The sequence below is a fragment of the Misgurnus anguillicaudatus genome, chromosome 25, assembly GCF_027580225.2.
Source record: "Misgurnus anguillicaudatus chromosome 25, ASM2758022v2, whole genome shotgun sequence".
NCBI classification, from domain to species: Eukaryota; Metazoa; Chordata; class Actinopteri; order Cypriniformes; family Cobitidae; genus Misgurnus; species Misgurnus anguillicaudatus.
In genome coordinates, this window is record NC_073361.2 from 22,897,402 (window position 1) to 22,914,973 (window position 17,572).

At 36.8% G+C, this 17,572-nt stretch overlaps 2 protein-coding genes across 12 annotated transcripts in view; both read right to left on the minus strand.

Annotated features, from left to right (window-relative positions):
• The window catches only part of phldb2b (pleckstrin homology-like domain, family B, member 2b), a 57,546-nt gene extending 54,789 nt beyond the window's left edge, over positions 1 to 2,757 (minus strand). For 8 of the 11 annotated variants that reach the window (XM_055181317.2, XM_055181328.2, XM_055181318.2 and 5 more), the window contains exon 1: positions 2,495 to 2,757. In XM_055181317.2, coding sequence (XP_055037292.2) covers positions 2,495 to 2,518 — 24 coding nt within the window. In that variant the 5' untranslated portion in view covers positions 2,519 to 2,757. The remainder of the gene's footprint in view (positions 1 to 2,494) is intronic. The other 3 variants (XM_055181322.2, XM_055181327.2, XM_055181326.2) reach the window with 1 other exon arrangement.
• A 2,749-nt stretch (positions 2,758 to 5,506) lies between these two features.
• Positions 5,507 to 17,530, minus strand: plcxd2 (phosphatidylinositol-specific phospholipase C, X domain containing 2). The gene is made up of 4 exons (XM_055181331.2): positions 17,201 to 17,530; positions 11,179 to 11,645; positions 9,113 to 9,354; positions 5,507 to 6,343 (listed from the first exon to the last, which is right to left on the minus strand). Exons 1-4 carry the CDS (start codon positions 17,298 to 17,300, stop codon positions 6,190 to 6,192), a joined length of 963 nt encoding a protein of 320 aa, XP_055037306.2. The 5' UTR covers positions 17,301 to 17,530; the 3' UTR covers positions 5,507 to 6,189.
• Positions 17,531 to 17,572: the final 42 nt, after the last annotated feature.

Sequence of the window (17,572 nt, forward strand, 5' to 3'; positions counted from 1 at the left end):
GACATCAACATTTTGGATGACATGGTGGTGAGTAAATTATCCGGATGTGAGTAAATTAAATGGACAAATCCTTTAAAGGGGAAATATCATGAAAATCAGATTTTTTTCAATGTTTAAGTGCTAAAAATAGGTATCCAGTGCTTCTGTCAACCTAGAAAATGTGAAAAGGAGTAACTTATTTACTTAGTTTTGGTAAACCATTCTCTGCAAGCATGTGAAAAAAATAGGCCATTGGAATTAGGCTCCCCTTGTGATGTCAGAAGGAGATAATACCGCCCCTTAATCTGCACTATCCAACCACAGCACTGCCATTTAATGCAGAGATCAGCTCATTTACATTTAAAAGGACACACCCAAAAACGGCACATTTTTGCTCACACCTACAAAGTGGCAATTTTAACATGTTATAATAAATTATCTATGTGGTATTTTGAGCTAGAACTTCACATATGTACTCTGACACCAAAGATTTATTTGACATCTTAAAAAAGTCTTGAGAAATGTCCACTTTTTGTACATTTGGCTGAAGGTTTTATTCAAAGCGACTTACAGTGCATTACAACAACATCCGTGTTTTCATGGGTTTAAACCCATGACCTTTTGCTCAGCTAACGCAATTCTTCAACACTGAGCTATGCATGGACATGTATAAAATAAAGGCTTTATTCAGGCAAAGATGCAATTTTTTCGATGGAGTCATCCTTTGAAGGTCAACCCCTTCTCCTCAACAATCCCAGCATAGAAAACTCATCTGATTTCTCAAAGGTGGCAAAGCAGCACTGCTTATTTAATCCACGTGACAATGATCTCATTGTGCCTGGATCTTATAGTAATATGGGTTCCCTCCATGGCATGCACTTTATTAATAAAGAGTCAAACAGTCGCTTGCTTCCCCCGGACACTCAATGATGCAAGATCTTTTAGCTGGACAAACCACACTCTGTTCTGAGTTTCATCTCTTTTGTGTCTAGACTCTACACCGAGGCCACTGAATTGAATTATAAGGAGGGGATATCAATGCAGGTCTGTTTAAAAATAGCAATAAAGAGCGCAATTACGACGGAAATTTGTTGAGGTCGGGGCGAAGGTGCCTGGTGTTTGTTTTGCTTTTCAATTAAAGACTTTTAAGTATTAAATAAATAATTCCTCCGGACCATTTTTACGCATGATTTCGCAGTTGTCTAAAAAAACATTTTAAGAGCTTTTAAATCATTAGTCCCGAATTCCAATGGTAACAAATAAAAGACTGTGGAATGTTATTACAGCTGTGTCTGGCTGCAGGAATAAGAACCATAAGGAAATCCAACATTAGCCTGAAAACTTACTTAATATTATTTTAACAACTTTTTGGAAGGAGCATCACTATTATACGTGAAGTATTTCACTTCCATAGTAACACTTTAGAACAACAGTATCCTAAACAACAAACTGCAGGTCTAAAATCACCGTCACCTTTCTCTTTTAAAAATACCTCAAGATCTGTTTATTAATTTAAGCAGGTCATGATGTTTCTCACCACAGGAGTTTTACACAGTTTGACAAAACCAACACTCATCTGCTTGTTGTTTTCTAGGGAGCATCTGCACCTAACTGACCCATGACTTCACACCTGTCTTTTAGTCATAGCTTAGTGAGTCATCTAGTTCACAAGTTACACACCTGAGGCTGAATGAGTGACATGTCCAGTGTTTTTGCAACCACGGCATCTGCTTTAATAACATCTAGCATATATTTTCTTCTCTTTCTATGTTGGCATGTCAATCTTCCTTTAATCCTCTCAGTGATTCATGCAATAATTACTATTCTTATGTGCATGTATATAATCCATAACAATTACACGAGTGTCACGGATATCAACATCTGGTTTGACGGTGTAATGCATACAGTGTTAAAAATAAAGTTTTGGCACAGTCAGCCAAACAAACTATTGTATATTGTTATATTTATTTATTTATTTATTTTATGTTACTGTATAGACAATGATATCAGACAGCAGAGCTCTTTCATTGTTTTTATTCAAGTAGGTTTCATTGTCTGTGATCTCTGATGTTAACTATGATGTCTATCTCTCAGTCCAGACCATCAGAGTCATGATTCAGTGCCCATGACGAATTCAACAGTCATAACAAATCTAGTTTCATGCCAAGACTTGGTCTTGAATGAATTTAGATATATATGAATATTTTACACACATTATCAGAGTAAATAATGTAAAGAACATTGTGTAAAAATATAACTTGACTATAAACTGATCATGTCAAATATTAAATCAATCACTAAAATCAAACGTTGATGCTTCTCTCATTTATGAGACTTTAGCTTGAATTTCACAGGAAAGTATTGTAGCCATCAAGCATAACGGGTATTAAGCCATAGTGTGATATCCTTAAAACACAGCAAATGTTTCTATTAAGTTTCTATTTAATCTGTATACCTTAAAAAATTATATTATAAAAATTAAATATTTGTGTCAAATATAACATAAAGGTCTCACCATTGCCGATGCGATGTCTGTCATTGTCAATAGCAGTAGAGACTTTCCAAAGGTGCGCAACGGTCTTCTCCAAATATCCTGTGAGCTTTTCAAATGACAAGAATCTGTTTTATTTCCTTTGTGTAAAACAATCTTTTCCCCCAAAAGTTACATGAAAACTTAAAATGATGAAAAAGAAACGAATCCTGTGAATCATCGCTGACTAAAAAGGCGCAGTCCTGTCGCATTTGGCCAGCGGCGACTCCGCTGCGATCTGGAATGCGCAACAGCTGGAACGGGACAGTACGCTGACGCACGCATGCGCAGTGGAGCCCGCGGCGCGTGGAGTACAAAGTCAACAGCACTGACAGTAAAATGAAAAGATGGAGTGGATATCATAGCACTGACATATACATAAAAATAAGTCACTTCATGATTGACTATTCTTAATTTATCATCCTTTCACCTTGCTGAAGTAAAAAACAGACATTCTAATGGCTTTAATGTTTATAATGGGAATTGTACTGGATTTAATAGAAACTATAATGGTTTCTGTGGGTGTCTACATAGCTAATTGTTGGGTTCCTTAACTTGGTGGGATGTTATCTGGTCGATTGAAACACTATTAAATCCTACTGGAATAATACCCAAAATACACTAGTAATTTTGTAATGGATTATATTTGTAAACACCACTTTTTTTACGGAATTCATGAGAATTTGTTTTCTTTCAGGAAAAATTCTGCAAACATATTTTATTCCTTCCTTATACTAAGCCAGATAAATGTTTATTTTACAAGTTAGATGAAATGGCCATCTTATAAATATCCACTGTTTTATCAGCATATATTCACCCTGAATCTTTATGTACAGTTTCAAATCTTTCATTCACTTTCACTCATCACCATGTCCCTTCATCCAGTTTTTGATTAGAGGTGTGGTTGAATTCCTATGGTAAACAGAATGGCGCAGCACACGCTTATCAACACAGTTTACTTCATCTCAGAAATCCACAATAAAAAACACTGTCAAATTAAAAGAGGAACTAGAATTAATGCCACACCAGTTTTTTTGGGGTTGGCAGCACTACGTGTGTGTCAGACACACTTACTGTATTTAGCATGGTGGATTGAATCACTTGTTTCTCTCGTGCGTATTTGTTTGTCTAAAATCTCCATCAGAAATGCATCATTACCCTCTACAGAGCCCCAAATGAGCTGGACAAACAGAAAGAATAGAGCAGTATGACTTTTGGCCAGCTTACACATACCCAGCGCCCTTGGAGCTGGCCGTGCCGTATGTGCATACTGTGCTCTCCTTGGAGACCAGGAGAACCCAGTAGGACCCTCAAACAAAGACATAAACTATAAGCATCAAGCAAGATTGAGAAAACACTCTGGATGTCCACTCGTATTCACCACAAGGCCACAATGGTGTGTAATTACAGTGCATCTAGTGTCCCTTTATATACTGTAAGTGCTGCATTTCTTGGGACATGAACAAACAACCTCCAACATTCTTTTGTGATCTTGATAGTGTTGGCCGCAAAAACAATGACAAAAAGAGTGGGCGTGCAGAATGGGAGAGCTCGGGGTGTGAAAGAAAGCACGAAGAGAAGAATTTTGTTATTGAGGTCTTTAAAAAACAATGGTGCACATTTAATGGAAAGAACTAAGTACATCATAAATTAAAATTGTAGCTGACAGTTCCCATGCCTGGGGTTTTCTTAACATTTTGGCAGATTTCTTTTACTAGAGCTGTACAATTTAATGCATATAATATTCACTTGATTTACAGTGGAATCCAACGGTTTTTGTACTGTATACAATTTTAAATATACACTCACCTAAAGGATTATTAGGAACACCATACTTATACTGTGTTTGACCCCCTGCCTTAATTCTACATGGGATTGATTGAACAAGCTGCTGAAAGCATTCTTTAAAAATGTTGGCCCATATTCATAGGATAGCATCATGCAGTTGACATCACATCCAGTTCACGAAGCTCCCGTTCCACCACATCCCAAAGATGCTCTATTGGGTTGAGATCTGGTGAGTGTGGGGGCCATTTTAGTACAGTGTGATGTTCATGAAACCAATTTGAAATGATTCAAGCTTTGTGACATGGTGCATTATCCTGCTGGGAGTAGCCATCAGAGGATGGGTACATGGTGGTCATAAAGGGATGGACATGGTCAGAAACAATGCTCAGGTAGGCCGTGGCATTTAAAGGATGCCCAATTGGCACTAAGGGGACTAAAGTGTGCCAAGAAAACATCCCCCACACCATTGCACCACCACCCTGACCCTGCACAGTGGTAACAAGGCATGATGGATCCATGTTCTCATTCTGTTTACGCCAAATTCTCAATCTACCATCTGAATGTCTCAACAGAAATGGAGACTCATCAGACCAGGCAACATTTTTCCAGTCTTCAACTGTCCAATTTTGGTGAGCTCGTGCAAATTGTGGCCTCTTTTTCCTATTTGTAGTGGAGATGAGTGGTAGCCGGTGGGATCTTCTGCTGTTGTAGCCCATCCGCCTCAAGGTTGTGCGTGTTGTGGCTTCACAAATGCTTTGCTGCATACCTCGGTTGTAACGAGTGGTTATTTCAGTCAAAGTTGCTCTTCTATCAGCTTGAATCGGTCGGCCCATTCTCCTCTGACCTCTCAACAAGGCATTTATGCCCACAGACTGCCGCATACTGGAGCCGTGCAACTGAGCAGATTGTGAAATACTCAGACCCGCCCGTCTGGCACCAACAACCATGCCATGCTCAAAATTGCTTAAATCACCTTTCTTTCCCATTGTGACATTCAGTTTGGAGTTCAGGAGATTGTCTTGACCAGGACCACACCCTAAATGCATTGAAGCAACTGCCATGTGATTGGTTGATTAGATAATTGCAATAATTGAGAAATTGAACAGGTGTTCCTAATAATCCTTTAGGTGAGTGTATACATACATGGCCATATGTATTGAATTGCCTTATGATTTTATTTTTAAAAAGTTCAGAAAAGAGCTAACACAATGTTTGAGAACTGTTTATTATACTACAGCAGCTGTCAAAAAAGGTTCCTGTCGTCACTGTGGTCCATATCTTTTAGTGAGGAAAACACAAAGAAAGACCAGAAACTCTGGGGTCACATGAGGTAGGCAACAAGACCCATTGTTAAACCACTTAAAGTGCAGAGATTACACATAATACAGGCAAATATCTTTTTCAGACGTGACATAATAGGATTTCCACACTTTTAAAACCAAATAAACTCCGTGACCTTTCCAGTTGCATGGGATTGCTAAGAATTTATTGTACCATTTATTGAAAAGAACCATTTTCAGGTCATAAAAACACTTAAAATCCATGATATTACCATGTTTCCAATGACCGTGGAAACCCTAAGATAGCATGCTTTCATGGTGATTTACAACATATTCTATATGACAGAATAAACCTTTGATGTTTATTAAAACACTTAAAAAATATAATAAATAATTAAATAATTACACAGACTATAGTGACTGATTTGAGAACAAAAAACATTCAGTTTAGATTTCCAGTGATATTAGTAGCTCATGGGTATGAGATGGCACTAAAGGCTCTGCAGATTAAAACATTTAACTTCCAAAGGTTTCTGTCATCCCTATTCCATTATGCTGTGACCATGATGACATCACACCTTTAGTCTTTGTTCTTGGAGGTCACCAAGAAGGTCACATGCCTTTTCGGTCCTGAAGTAGGAGGTTATTTAGTCTAATGACAGTGTTGGCAAAGTCCACAAGCTCTACAAAATCTGAAGTAATGATATTGACTCCATTCACGCCTGGTTTCTGCGCCTCCACCCATGTCATTATGGTTGGAAGGTTCCTGTGACAGAAGCAGAGCATTAATCATAAACAGAAACAACATCCTCATGTGGTTAGAAAATAACAACTTGACACATTGCTCAAGTGAACGATGAAAATTTGGATCTGGGATGTTCACACTAATCGACATACGAATAAAATGAATCTTCGAAAAGCACAAATGTGCTCATATGCAGATTTTTACGCGAGTCAAGAGTGACAAAAGTAGCACTTCACACGTCTGCAGTAGCCGACTATTTCATGTCAGCTAAATCAGCTGCGAATAGAAATAACCACCAGAGTCGTCCATAAAAGCAACCCGGACAAAACCAGGAAATGAGACGTTCAGACTGTGTTTGGCCTGAAATAATAAACAATCCCAGTTCCACACAAACGGATTTGCTCGGCTTCCTACTTAGTAGGATGTCCGCTTAGACAGCACCAGTTCCAAACTTTTGTGTTGGTCAGATATGTTCAGCACACATTATGCACCACTAGTTTCTCCATAGAGAATTCTAATACAAATATACTGTAAACTCGAATAGTACATTGTACTCATTTAATCAGTGAACTGTACTCAAACCTGTGAAAAACGTTTATTCAACTTAAAAGTTTTATGTGTAAATTTACTTCAATGTAAAGGTAAGTTCAAGGATTTCACTGCTTTGACTTTCACAATTTACATTTCCTGATGATGAAATGTAACCGTTACAAATACTCGTTTGTCCCCTGTGCTATCCGGCTGTTAAACGACCTTAGGGATACTTTTAAGAAACTTAATGCCTAAGTTTAATGTTTTTATACCTATTTTTATGTATGTTTTATTGTGATGTATGCAGTGGCGTAGCGTCTGGGCATGCAGGGTATGCACATGCTAATGGGCCCGGGCCAATAGGGGGCCCGGCCCCGGGCCCGCCAAAGCTTTTAATAAAAATAAAAAAATCAATTTAATTTTTATTTGTGGCAGCAATAAATATATTTCTGTATGCATATCATGTGTAGTGATTTCTTATTTCTCTGTAATGTCTAATTTCTTTGTCATTTCTTGCGTTCATTATTTTTTTTTGCACTCTGTGGCTGCCGTAGACTACTACGCCATAATTTTTTTTACATGACGCATCGCCGCGCCAAAAACCCCCCCGAAAACACAGTGTGAGAGGTTACTATAGCGGCTATCTACATGAACATTAAGGATGGACAAATATAAACATAAAAGTGGGGTCTCAAAGAGAAAAGAGAAGGCGGAGAAGTTAGTCACGAATCAAAAACTACCCAAAACATTTAGTTTTTCTTTATTTAAATCTACCCTTTAAAGTTAAAAAGTAAAGTAAAAATATTTGACTACCTTATTAAAAGTATATGTTGTTAACAGACCTGCGCGCCACAGTTAACAGTGCCAACGGGAAAGGTTGGGGGGGCTTAGGCTTAAGGGGGCCCGTAATTTTTTTTGCATATGGGCCCGGGACTCACTTGCTACGCCACTATGAGTTTGTTGTGTGTTTTTCCTGTTTCTTTTGACTACCGCTGTACCAAAAATTGCTCGTAAGGGGTTTAATTTATAATTTCCAAACAGAGTCATTTTAATACCTCAGCCTCATTTTAATAAACACTGCAAATAATTGCAAACTTTTGGTGGTTGTGTTGAGTTGTATGGCATTCAATGTGCCAGCTAAGCTACAGTATAATGATCTGTTTAAAGTAAATACAAAAGACTTTTGGTGGGTATTTAGAGGCAGGGTCAGATACTGGTGCAAACTATTATAAATTTTGCAGTGTACAACACTTACTATGCACATTTTTTGTATGCACAGTGTACCAGAGTGATTTACTACACTTCTTTCAAGTATGATTATTTCAATTATTTGTTTTCATTACTCCTCATTGAAAGTTGAGAGTTTGAATGAGAGTTTGCGAGTGAGAATTGCAAGTGAGAATTGTTTTGACGAAAAAAATAATTCTTGCGTGACTTGCAAAGCACATTTCAAGCGTAAGGTGTGAATAAGAAGCTTATCTCCATTATGTGCAAAGTGCTGGTTAATGCATAATGTTTCTCACCCAAAGCTATAGCAAGCTTTGGTCATCTCCTGGCAATGCTATTTGTAAGTCTAATGGGTTATGTATGTGAGGTACCACTGTGGTACTTTCTGTGTGTCCTAAAGTGTTCCCTTTCACAGATTATGAACCTCTGTCTTAGTCGTATCATACTGCCACCTAGTGGTTTATTTTATACCTCCAGCTACAGAACATATAGCATTTGGCAAAGATGCTTTTATCCAAAGCAACTAACAGTGCATTCAAGGTATACATTTTATCAGTATTATATATATACATGTCAAAAAATTTATCACAATTAATTGCATGTGTGCGTGCAATGTAATTATTTTGAATATATAAATACACACTTCTGCATGTATAGTAAATAAATATATTTATTTAGATTGAGATATATTTAATATTATATAAACATTAAAAATTGTTTTACAAACATATATATTTCTCTAATTTATACATGTACTTGTGTATTTATATACATAATAATTACACCCAATATACACACACAAATATATTATGCCCTAATATATATATATGTATATATGTATATATATGCATATATGTATATATATGTATGTATGTATGTATGTATGTATGTATGTATGTATGTATGTATGTATGTATGTATGTATGTATGTATGTATATATATATATATATATATATATATATATATATATATATATATATATATATATATATATATAGGAAAGTATAAAAAAGATCTAATCTAATACTTACTTCTCCACAAGGTAGTTTCGTAGCCCTCGCACCAGGCCTCTGGCTATGGTCTTGACACGTGGGGTCAGAATGGCCTGAGACACATGAAAACTTCCATATTTGTCTCTTTCACCCAGAGTTGTCTCCAGAAACTGGATGAGCTTGTTGGTGTCTGTGGTATTGGCCCAAGGAGCAGGAATTTTACTACCAGGCCACATCAGAGGACATCCCTCAGCAGATGGATGGTGATAGAAAACTAGAACCTGTGAAATCCAACACACACACACACACACACGATACTGAATGAGGATTTTTCTAAAACCAAACATAACATTTGAGCTACTCCCTTGAAAATTTACTATATGTGACTGCCATTGAGGGTTGACACTTTTGACAGTAAACCATTTTGAAACCACCAGGCAGCAAGTTGTACCAACCACATGCCAGTACCAGCATAGTAACACAGAAAAAAACACCTCAGCAACCACATGATAATTTTAAACATGGTTTTAAATGAATATGAGACAAAAAATGTACATTTATGCATTTGGTGGACACTTTATCCAAAGCAAGTTGTGCATTTACTCTGTTTCTTTTATCAGTTTGCATATTATCAGGGATTGAACCCATTGATCTTTGCAATGCCAATGCTCTACTACCCACACAGAAACAGGAAATATGGTTTTAACAGATATAATCTAAAAAATGTTGTTTAAAACGTTCACACAATATACAAGAAGCATCTTCTTTTCTGTCACCAAAGAGCATAATGCACATTTCTGTGTCACCTTAATCAGTTCTTATTATTTGTACACGTCTGCCTCCATCAGTAAAACATTAATCCTATTGTGATTAGGGTCAGCACACGGCAGAAATACCTGACCTGTGGTGTGGCACAACATGGACACACAAAGAAGTCGCTATCCTTAATAAAAGGCTGACATTAACAAAATATCATAAACTACTGTCTGGAATTAGAATAAAGTACGTAAACATATTCATAAACATAAAGTATATATCACATATATGCTTTATACATAAACACACACACATTTATGCAACATTAACAGAATGTTTGTATTGTTAAACTCATTCAGACGTGTTTCCTGACTTTGATCTGATTTTTATCAACCCGCTAAAAGTTGAAAGAGTTTTTTTAAGCTGGAAATAGTCTGTGTTTGATGCTCTAAATAAAAAGTGTTAATTGTATTAATAACAGGAAAAGAATTTTCCATTTTTGACGGATTGTTTTTTCAAAAAGTAATTCTGGGTCAGTTTCAGTTTGACTATTAGCTGCGATCAGATCCTGAATACATTGTCCAACAGTGTCAAACCATTTTACATTAACGTCACAATTTTTTTCATCTAAACAGCACTAACTTCTCATATATATATATATATATATATATATATATATATATATATATATATATATGAGAAGTTAGTGCTGTTTAGATGAAAAAACATCCGTTCTACACACACATATACATATATAAAAAAAATACATATATATATGTATTTTTTTTATATATGTATATGTGTGTGTAGAACGGATGTGTTAAAAACAACACATTAGGGTTGATTCTGGGACAAATGCGTTGTCCCAGAATCCACACATTTCTGTGATATTATTGAAACAACACATTTTGTGTTACTTTTATCACAACTTGTGTTTTATTTTAAAACAAAATCAACACAAAATGACACATAATGTGTTAAAATTACACATAATGTGTTAAAAGCTTAACAAAAAAAGAAATTTCAATTTTTCAATTCAATTCAATTTGTACGGATACATGAGGGTCAGCGAACAGTACGCAAGTATTATTCTAATGACAAAATTTGTGTCACGCCCACTGTATGATGAACCTCGCATATGTGTAAAAAGTGAACAGGCCTTTAGGCCAGTGGTTCCCAAACTTTTTCAGCGTGCGCCCCCCTTGTGTACAGTGCATTTTTTCGCGCCATCTCCTACTTGCCAAAACATACAGTAGGACTTTAAACATCATATTAATCATCACCATCATCAAAATTTAATTTCTCAACAGTGTGTCCAGATCTGTAAGATCTACACATGCTGAGCTCACCTGGAACCCGTTCTCCCAAAGGTAATTCAGAGTGATGTCCTCCACCGCATCAATCTTGCAGAGCTTGTGGCCAAACACCTCCTTCAGCATGCTGATTAAGTAGCGATGATGTTCCTCGCTCATCTCATAATAGTGATTAAAGTCCAGAAATACAACCTCTTTCCTGTGTGTATTTAGAAAAGTGTTAATGTCATTAAGGCCATCACGTACTTTGTGTCCAAACAGCCCATGGATGAAGTATATTTCAAGGCCTGGTTCTCCTGGTTTGGAAGATACGCGGAGGTCAAAATATCGAATTCCCCCTTCCAGCTGTTCCCTAAAAGACAGGTTCTGGGTCATGGACCACTTCTTCATCACCTTCTTGGCCAGAAAGCGAAATACTGCAGCCAGGTGTTTCACATACGCCTTTTGGTCTGGACCGACTGGAGCTTGCTCATCAACCCAGAAGCTGAAGGAATCATGAGACCCTAAACACAGAAACAGCATTATGTTGGTTACTTAGTTGGTTTTCAAGTAAAAATGTATTACACAACAACTTAATAGAAAATTAAGTTGCTAATAACTTCTGAATCATAAGGCACTGTGTCAAATTAATAATGTAAAATCACAAAAGCCTTCACTAGGCTAAAAAATAGTCCCTGATCGACACAGAAAGTTTAACATTTGGGTGGTTGCTAAGGGTGCTGCAGTGATACACAGAATTGTGGTGCAGCACAACGGTGCTACATAGCACTTAAAGTGGTTCTTTGCTCTTAATCATAGAAGAACCATTTTCAGTTCCATATAGCACCAGTGAAGCACCTATGAAGAACCATACGGGCCATATAGCACCACATATGGTTCTACATAGCATATAGTTCTACACAGGTGCTTCACTGGTGCTATATGGAACTAAAAATGGTTCTTCTATGATTACGAGTAAAGAACCACTTTTAGTGCTATTTAGCACTGTTTGTTTTTAGAGTGTATTCATGCCAATTTTCTAGACATATTTATACATAAATCAGTGGACATACTACAGTCATTCACCATGTTTTTATTGTCATATGCTCATTCTCCTAAAATGTATTTTAAAACTAAGAATATAGGCCTAAAAATATCACTGAACTTGACATTTCCAAAAATCTCAAATGTTCATGTTATTTCGTTTTGTGGCTTAATAATGTTTACACAAGTCAAAGATGGAAAGAGAAAGACCGTTTTTGAAGACTTAAAATACTATGCATCTGATTTCTGATTCTTTTAAAAATGTTCTTATAATAAAGCTTTAAATACTATATAGGTGGTGGAGCTACCATGAAGAAGAGTGAGCATGCATATTTAATCTGCACGAATGACAGTTCCTATTTAGGGTAAATCTGGAGCATATGGAGCCTAGTGTCGTTATAATTCGATTTCTAATATTTTAATATTGTAAGAGCAGCACATAGTGTTGTAGTTCTTGAGACCGGTCTCAGTTTATTCAGGTTTGGCATATGATGTTGGCATTGTTTAAGCATTGTTTAAGTTTCTCCCAATGACAATTTTTCTAATTTTATTACTAAAAACACCTGGATTGTGTTAAGTGGATGGCAAGCCTTGGAAAGACAGTTCAGAATAAATGGTTAAGTTGATTTCAGCTCTTTAGTGTTTGTTCACTTTTATTTGCTTATAGACAAAGATAAATTCCCACATATCTGCAATGCCTTTGATTATTTTTATCAACTTCTCTGATGGCACACACACACACACACACACACACACACACACACACACACACACAAACACACACACACACACGCACGCACGCACGCACGCACACATAAGTGTTTTAATGCAGTGATTTGCACTGGTCTTGGTCTTGACTTGGTCTCTGCCTGTCTTGGTCTTGACTTGGTCTCGACCCTTTAAAGTCTTGGTCTTGTCTCGGTCTCGGCCTGTCTTGGTCTTGGTCATGACTTGGTCTCGGTTTAGGTGGTCTTGACTACAACACTAGCAGCACAAACAAAAACTTAACTGGCACAAACAAGCAAGACAATTTTGGGTGAATTCAGAGCATTTGGGGGGCTGAGCGTCCTCAGAATGACCAACAAATATTATTTTAATATCTAAAAAAAACTAAATTTTACAGCACAAATGGAGCCCAATCAACAACAATAGTTTGGGTGAACTTGAAGCATGAGAGGGCTGAGTGACGTCATAGCCTTAATTCAATGTCAAATATTATAAAAACTGAATACCCCAAGAAAGGTTAATTGTAAATTATTTCTAAAAGATGTTATATGTTCTTTCACACACAGAAGCAAAATGTTTGAATAATGTGGTGAACTACATCTTGCATGGTAAATTTCATATCCATAAACAGAAATTTGCAAAAGGCATACCTAAATGTAATTTATTCTTAATCGAGATGGAATCACTAAAGAAGTCATTAAAACATTAACATTTTGTTAACCTTTATGGAGAAATTCTTTATAGTGTGATGTCCCCATTATGTATAATAAACTTGTCTATGTCTATAGGAAAAAGAAAAATAGTAAATATTTAGAAGTGTACTTTTTTCTTCTTATTCTTTTTTCTATGATTGATTTGTTATTCTGTTAAAAAATTTGTGAGATTTGTCTTCTTAAAGCATTCTTGTTATGTTGTGTTATGACTGTTGTATAATCTGAATCATTTGTTTCAATAAAAAAAAAAAAACTGAAGCAGCATGTGACATGCAGGGCGGGCGAGAGCCGTGGGAGCGGCGCGAGACTGGTCATGCTCATTAAAGGAACATTTAGCTTGTTCACCGTATCTCCCAGAGTTCAATAAGTCACACCGTGTACAAATAACAAGGTCATATGAGACTCAGCCATCTTTTAATAGTATACATACTGGGAACTATAGACCATTTCACAAGATTTAAACAACACTGATCCAGAAGAACTTCCTGTTTCAGTTTTTTAACACTAGATAAATGTTGGGATAAAATACAACCAACAACAGAACATATAGAACTGAATCAAAAAGTTAAACATACATCTTAAAGATAATCATATATGTGAAATAAATAAAAAACTGTCACAAACTTAAACAGGAAGTGTTTCTGGACCAGAGTTGTTTACATCTTTTGAAATGTTCTATATTCTCAGAAGGCGAAGCACTGCTACTTGGGCGAAAAACTTTCGCATTGTTTTGTCACTTGTTGGGAGCAGTGTGCTGGCTGGAGCCGTTTACTTCAGGTCTTTGTGCTGGGCTGGGCTGGCGGGGGCTGCGTCAGACAGAGTTACAGCACGCACAGAGATGAGAAAGGTATGTACACTGAAAAAAATGATTCGTTTAATTTAATAAATTTTTTTAGGGTAAGTGGTTGCAATCAATTTATTTAAGCTACATTTAAACAAAAAAGATTAGTCAAGTAGAATAAAATATAAAACTTTTGTTTAAATGTAGCTTAAATAAATTGATTGCAACCACTTACCTTAAAAAAATTGATTAAATTCAATGAATCATTTTTTTCAGTGTATGGATTATCTAACTCTGGGGGATACGGTGAATAAGCTAAATTCCAAAAATGTGGGCGCGTTCCTTTAACAATCGGATCACTGGTCTTGGGCCGCTCACGTTCTCGACCCTCCTGCTCGTCACATGCTGCTTAAGTTTTTCTATTTTTTTTATTGAAACAAATGATCCAATCTCACGGCAAGCCGTGTTATAGTCACGAAATGCTTGATTAATTTATTTGTGTTCATGGACATGATTTTCCACTTTTTTAGGATTTTTATCCCAAAATTTTACAAACCTGATATATGGCTACTGCTAGCCTACTAATTTACTTCTCCTTTGAGGGTTTTCTGCAGTCTGAAAAAAGACCACTCCAAATTGGTCACGGAGTTATAGTCACGAAATGCTTGATTAATTTATTTGTGTTCATGGACATGATTTTCCGCCTTTTTTAATTTACTTCTCCTTTGAGTGTTTTCTGCACTCCAAATTTTTGTTGAATCTGTTAGCACAGTCGACCATACAACTACTTTTAACATAGCTTTTCCCAGTCCTCTCTCTTTCTCTCCCTCTGTCACCTCTTAGGAAATTCCTAATACTGATTGGCAAAGAGACTGCCAATCATCATTGGCGTCGGCCTATCAGCGTAATGATCTCCAGCTGGCAGAGTTCAAAAGGCCGATTTCGACGCAAGAAGCGAGCGATGTGATCCGCCAATAAAGTGAAGAAGAAGAAGAAGAAGAAGAAGAAGAAGAAGAAGAAGAAGAAGAAGAAGAAGAAGAAGAAGAAGAAGGATGTCTATTTCCAATGAAGAAGAAGAAGAAGGATGTCTATTTCCAATGAAGAAGAAGAAGGATGTCTATTTCCAATGAAGAAGAAGAAGGATGTCTATTTCCAATGAAGAAGAAGAAGAAGAAGGATGTCTATTTCCAATGAAGAAGAAGAAGAAGAAGAAGAAGAAGGATGTCTATTTCCAATGAAGAAGAAGAAGAAGAAGAAGAAGAAGAAGAAGAAGAAAAAGAAGAAGAAGAAGAAGAAGAAGAAGAAGGATGTCTATTTCCAATGAAGAAGAAGAAGAAGAAGAAGAAGAAGAAGGATGTCTATTTCCAATGAAGAAGAAGAAGAAAAGGAGGAAACAGAAGAAGAAGAAGAAGAAGAAGAAGAAAAAGGATGTCTATTTCCAATGAAGAAGAAGAAGAAGAAGAAGGATGTCTATTTCCAATGAAGAAGAAGAAGAAGAAGAAGAAGGTCTATTTCCAATGAAGAAGAAGAAGAAAAAGAAGAAGAAGAAGAAGCGAGCGCTCTTCTCTTTGCACTCTAACTTGCTGTTGTTACTAGTTTTTGAGGTGTTAGGTGTTTATTATTGTTACTTCTGTTACCTTGGTTATTGGAAATAGCACTTTTACGCTGTCTTTGTGAGCAGTGGCTCTAGTTGCTTCTTTGGGTTAAACCAGAGGAGGTGATACAGGTAAGAGGTCGCGCGACTTCCATCGCACTCACGCAGGTAACTCGTTTGTCTAACACATTAGGTAAGAGGTGACTGCCACCCCCTGTATGTTTTATTTTCCATAGATTAGAGTAGGGAAGCATACGGCGCGCGGCGCTGAAAACTTTCTTTCCATGTGTTTATTTTTAGTTAGGCAAGCGGGTTCAAATAGTCAATTGGGTTTTGCTATATTTAATTTCTTTGCTTTGGCGTCACCAACGTCTCATTTTCTCTGGTCATATTTGTTTGGTAATTGTCCATTTTACTATATTATTTCACTTGTAAATAATACATTTTCACTTAATTGTCAATTTTGTTGTTGCATTTTCTTTTGCCCACACTTGCTATTGAATTACCACAAAAACTAAATAAATGTTGCTCCTTTAACCTGGACATTATATCAAAGGTCGTAACAGAGACCCTTGTGTTAAGATATGTCAGGGCCAGGTGTTTTTAAATAAAGGCAGCCAAATATGCATTTTATTCTGGGAGTATGATAAGTCCAGCAAACAGCCCCAAAATGTGAAGTACCTAGGCCTACATTATGCGTGTATTGCATATAATTACCAAAATGATAAATTGAAACTGAATAAATAATTACATAATAAAACTGGTTAAAAATAAAAAAGTAGCTTGGATGTAGCAAGCTACTATTGATGTAGCTTAGCTTGCTACATTTCCCAGGGGTGTAGCTTCAGTGTAGTGAAGCTTCATTTAATGTGAAGTAACTGGTAGCTTAGCTCAGACTTTTTGCCACTCAGTGGGCGTAACCGCAGAAGGTGACGTCACGTGCATACCTTCCATTGAGTGGCTCAGCCCTTCCCCTTTTAAAATAGCCAATAGCGTTTAATTTACCTCACAGCCTGGAATCTGATGAGAAGCTGAAGTTTTGGAGCACATTAGTTTATAAATGTATTTAAGGCTAACATGATATGGGGACTTTAAACGGGTCCTTTTTATGGCATAAACATAAGCAAATCAGTAGTAAGTTCCAGCACTCGGAAACTCGGAAAACCCAAATAATGTATATTAAAAATACTACAATCTAATTCAGAAAGTCTTAACTCTCACCAGGAACTGCCAGGTGCTTCAAAGGCATTGATGTGAGCGCAGCACACAACGAACCCATCCAATCCGCGTTAGAGGTGTTGCCAGTAGGTCGCGTCTTCATGTCGCGAAATAATAATAATGCAAGAGTTAAAATGCACGATGCCAATTTAACACCGACCCAGGCCAAGCCAATCCAGCGATGCTTGTTGCTGTTCGCGAAATCATAACAGTCACTCGGGTCATTAGCTAGTGATTTAAATCCAAGATAAAGTTGATTGAATCATTACTACAGCGACTAGCATCACTCAATGTGTGGGGCGGACGGAGAGCGAACTCTTTTACAAAGTTAATCTGCTTAATCCCCAATTAAAGTCCTTTATCCTCAAGCCTGCT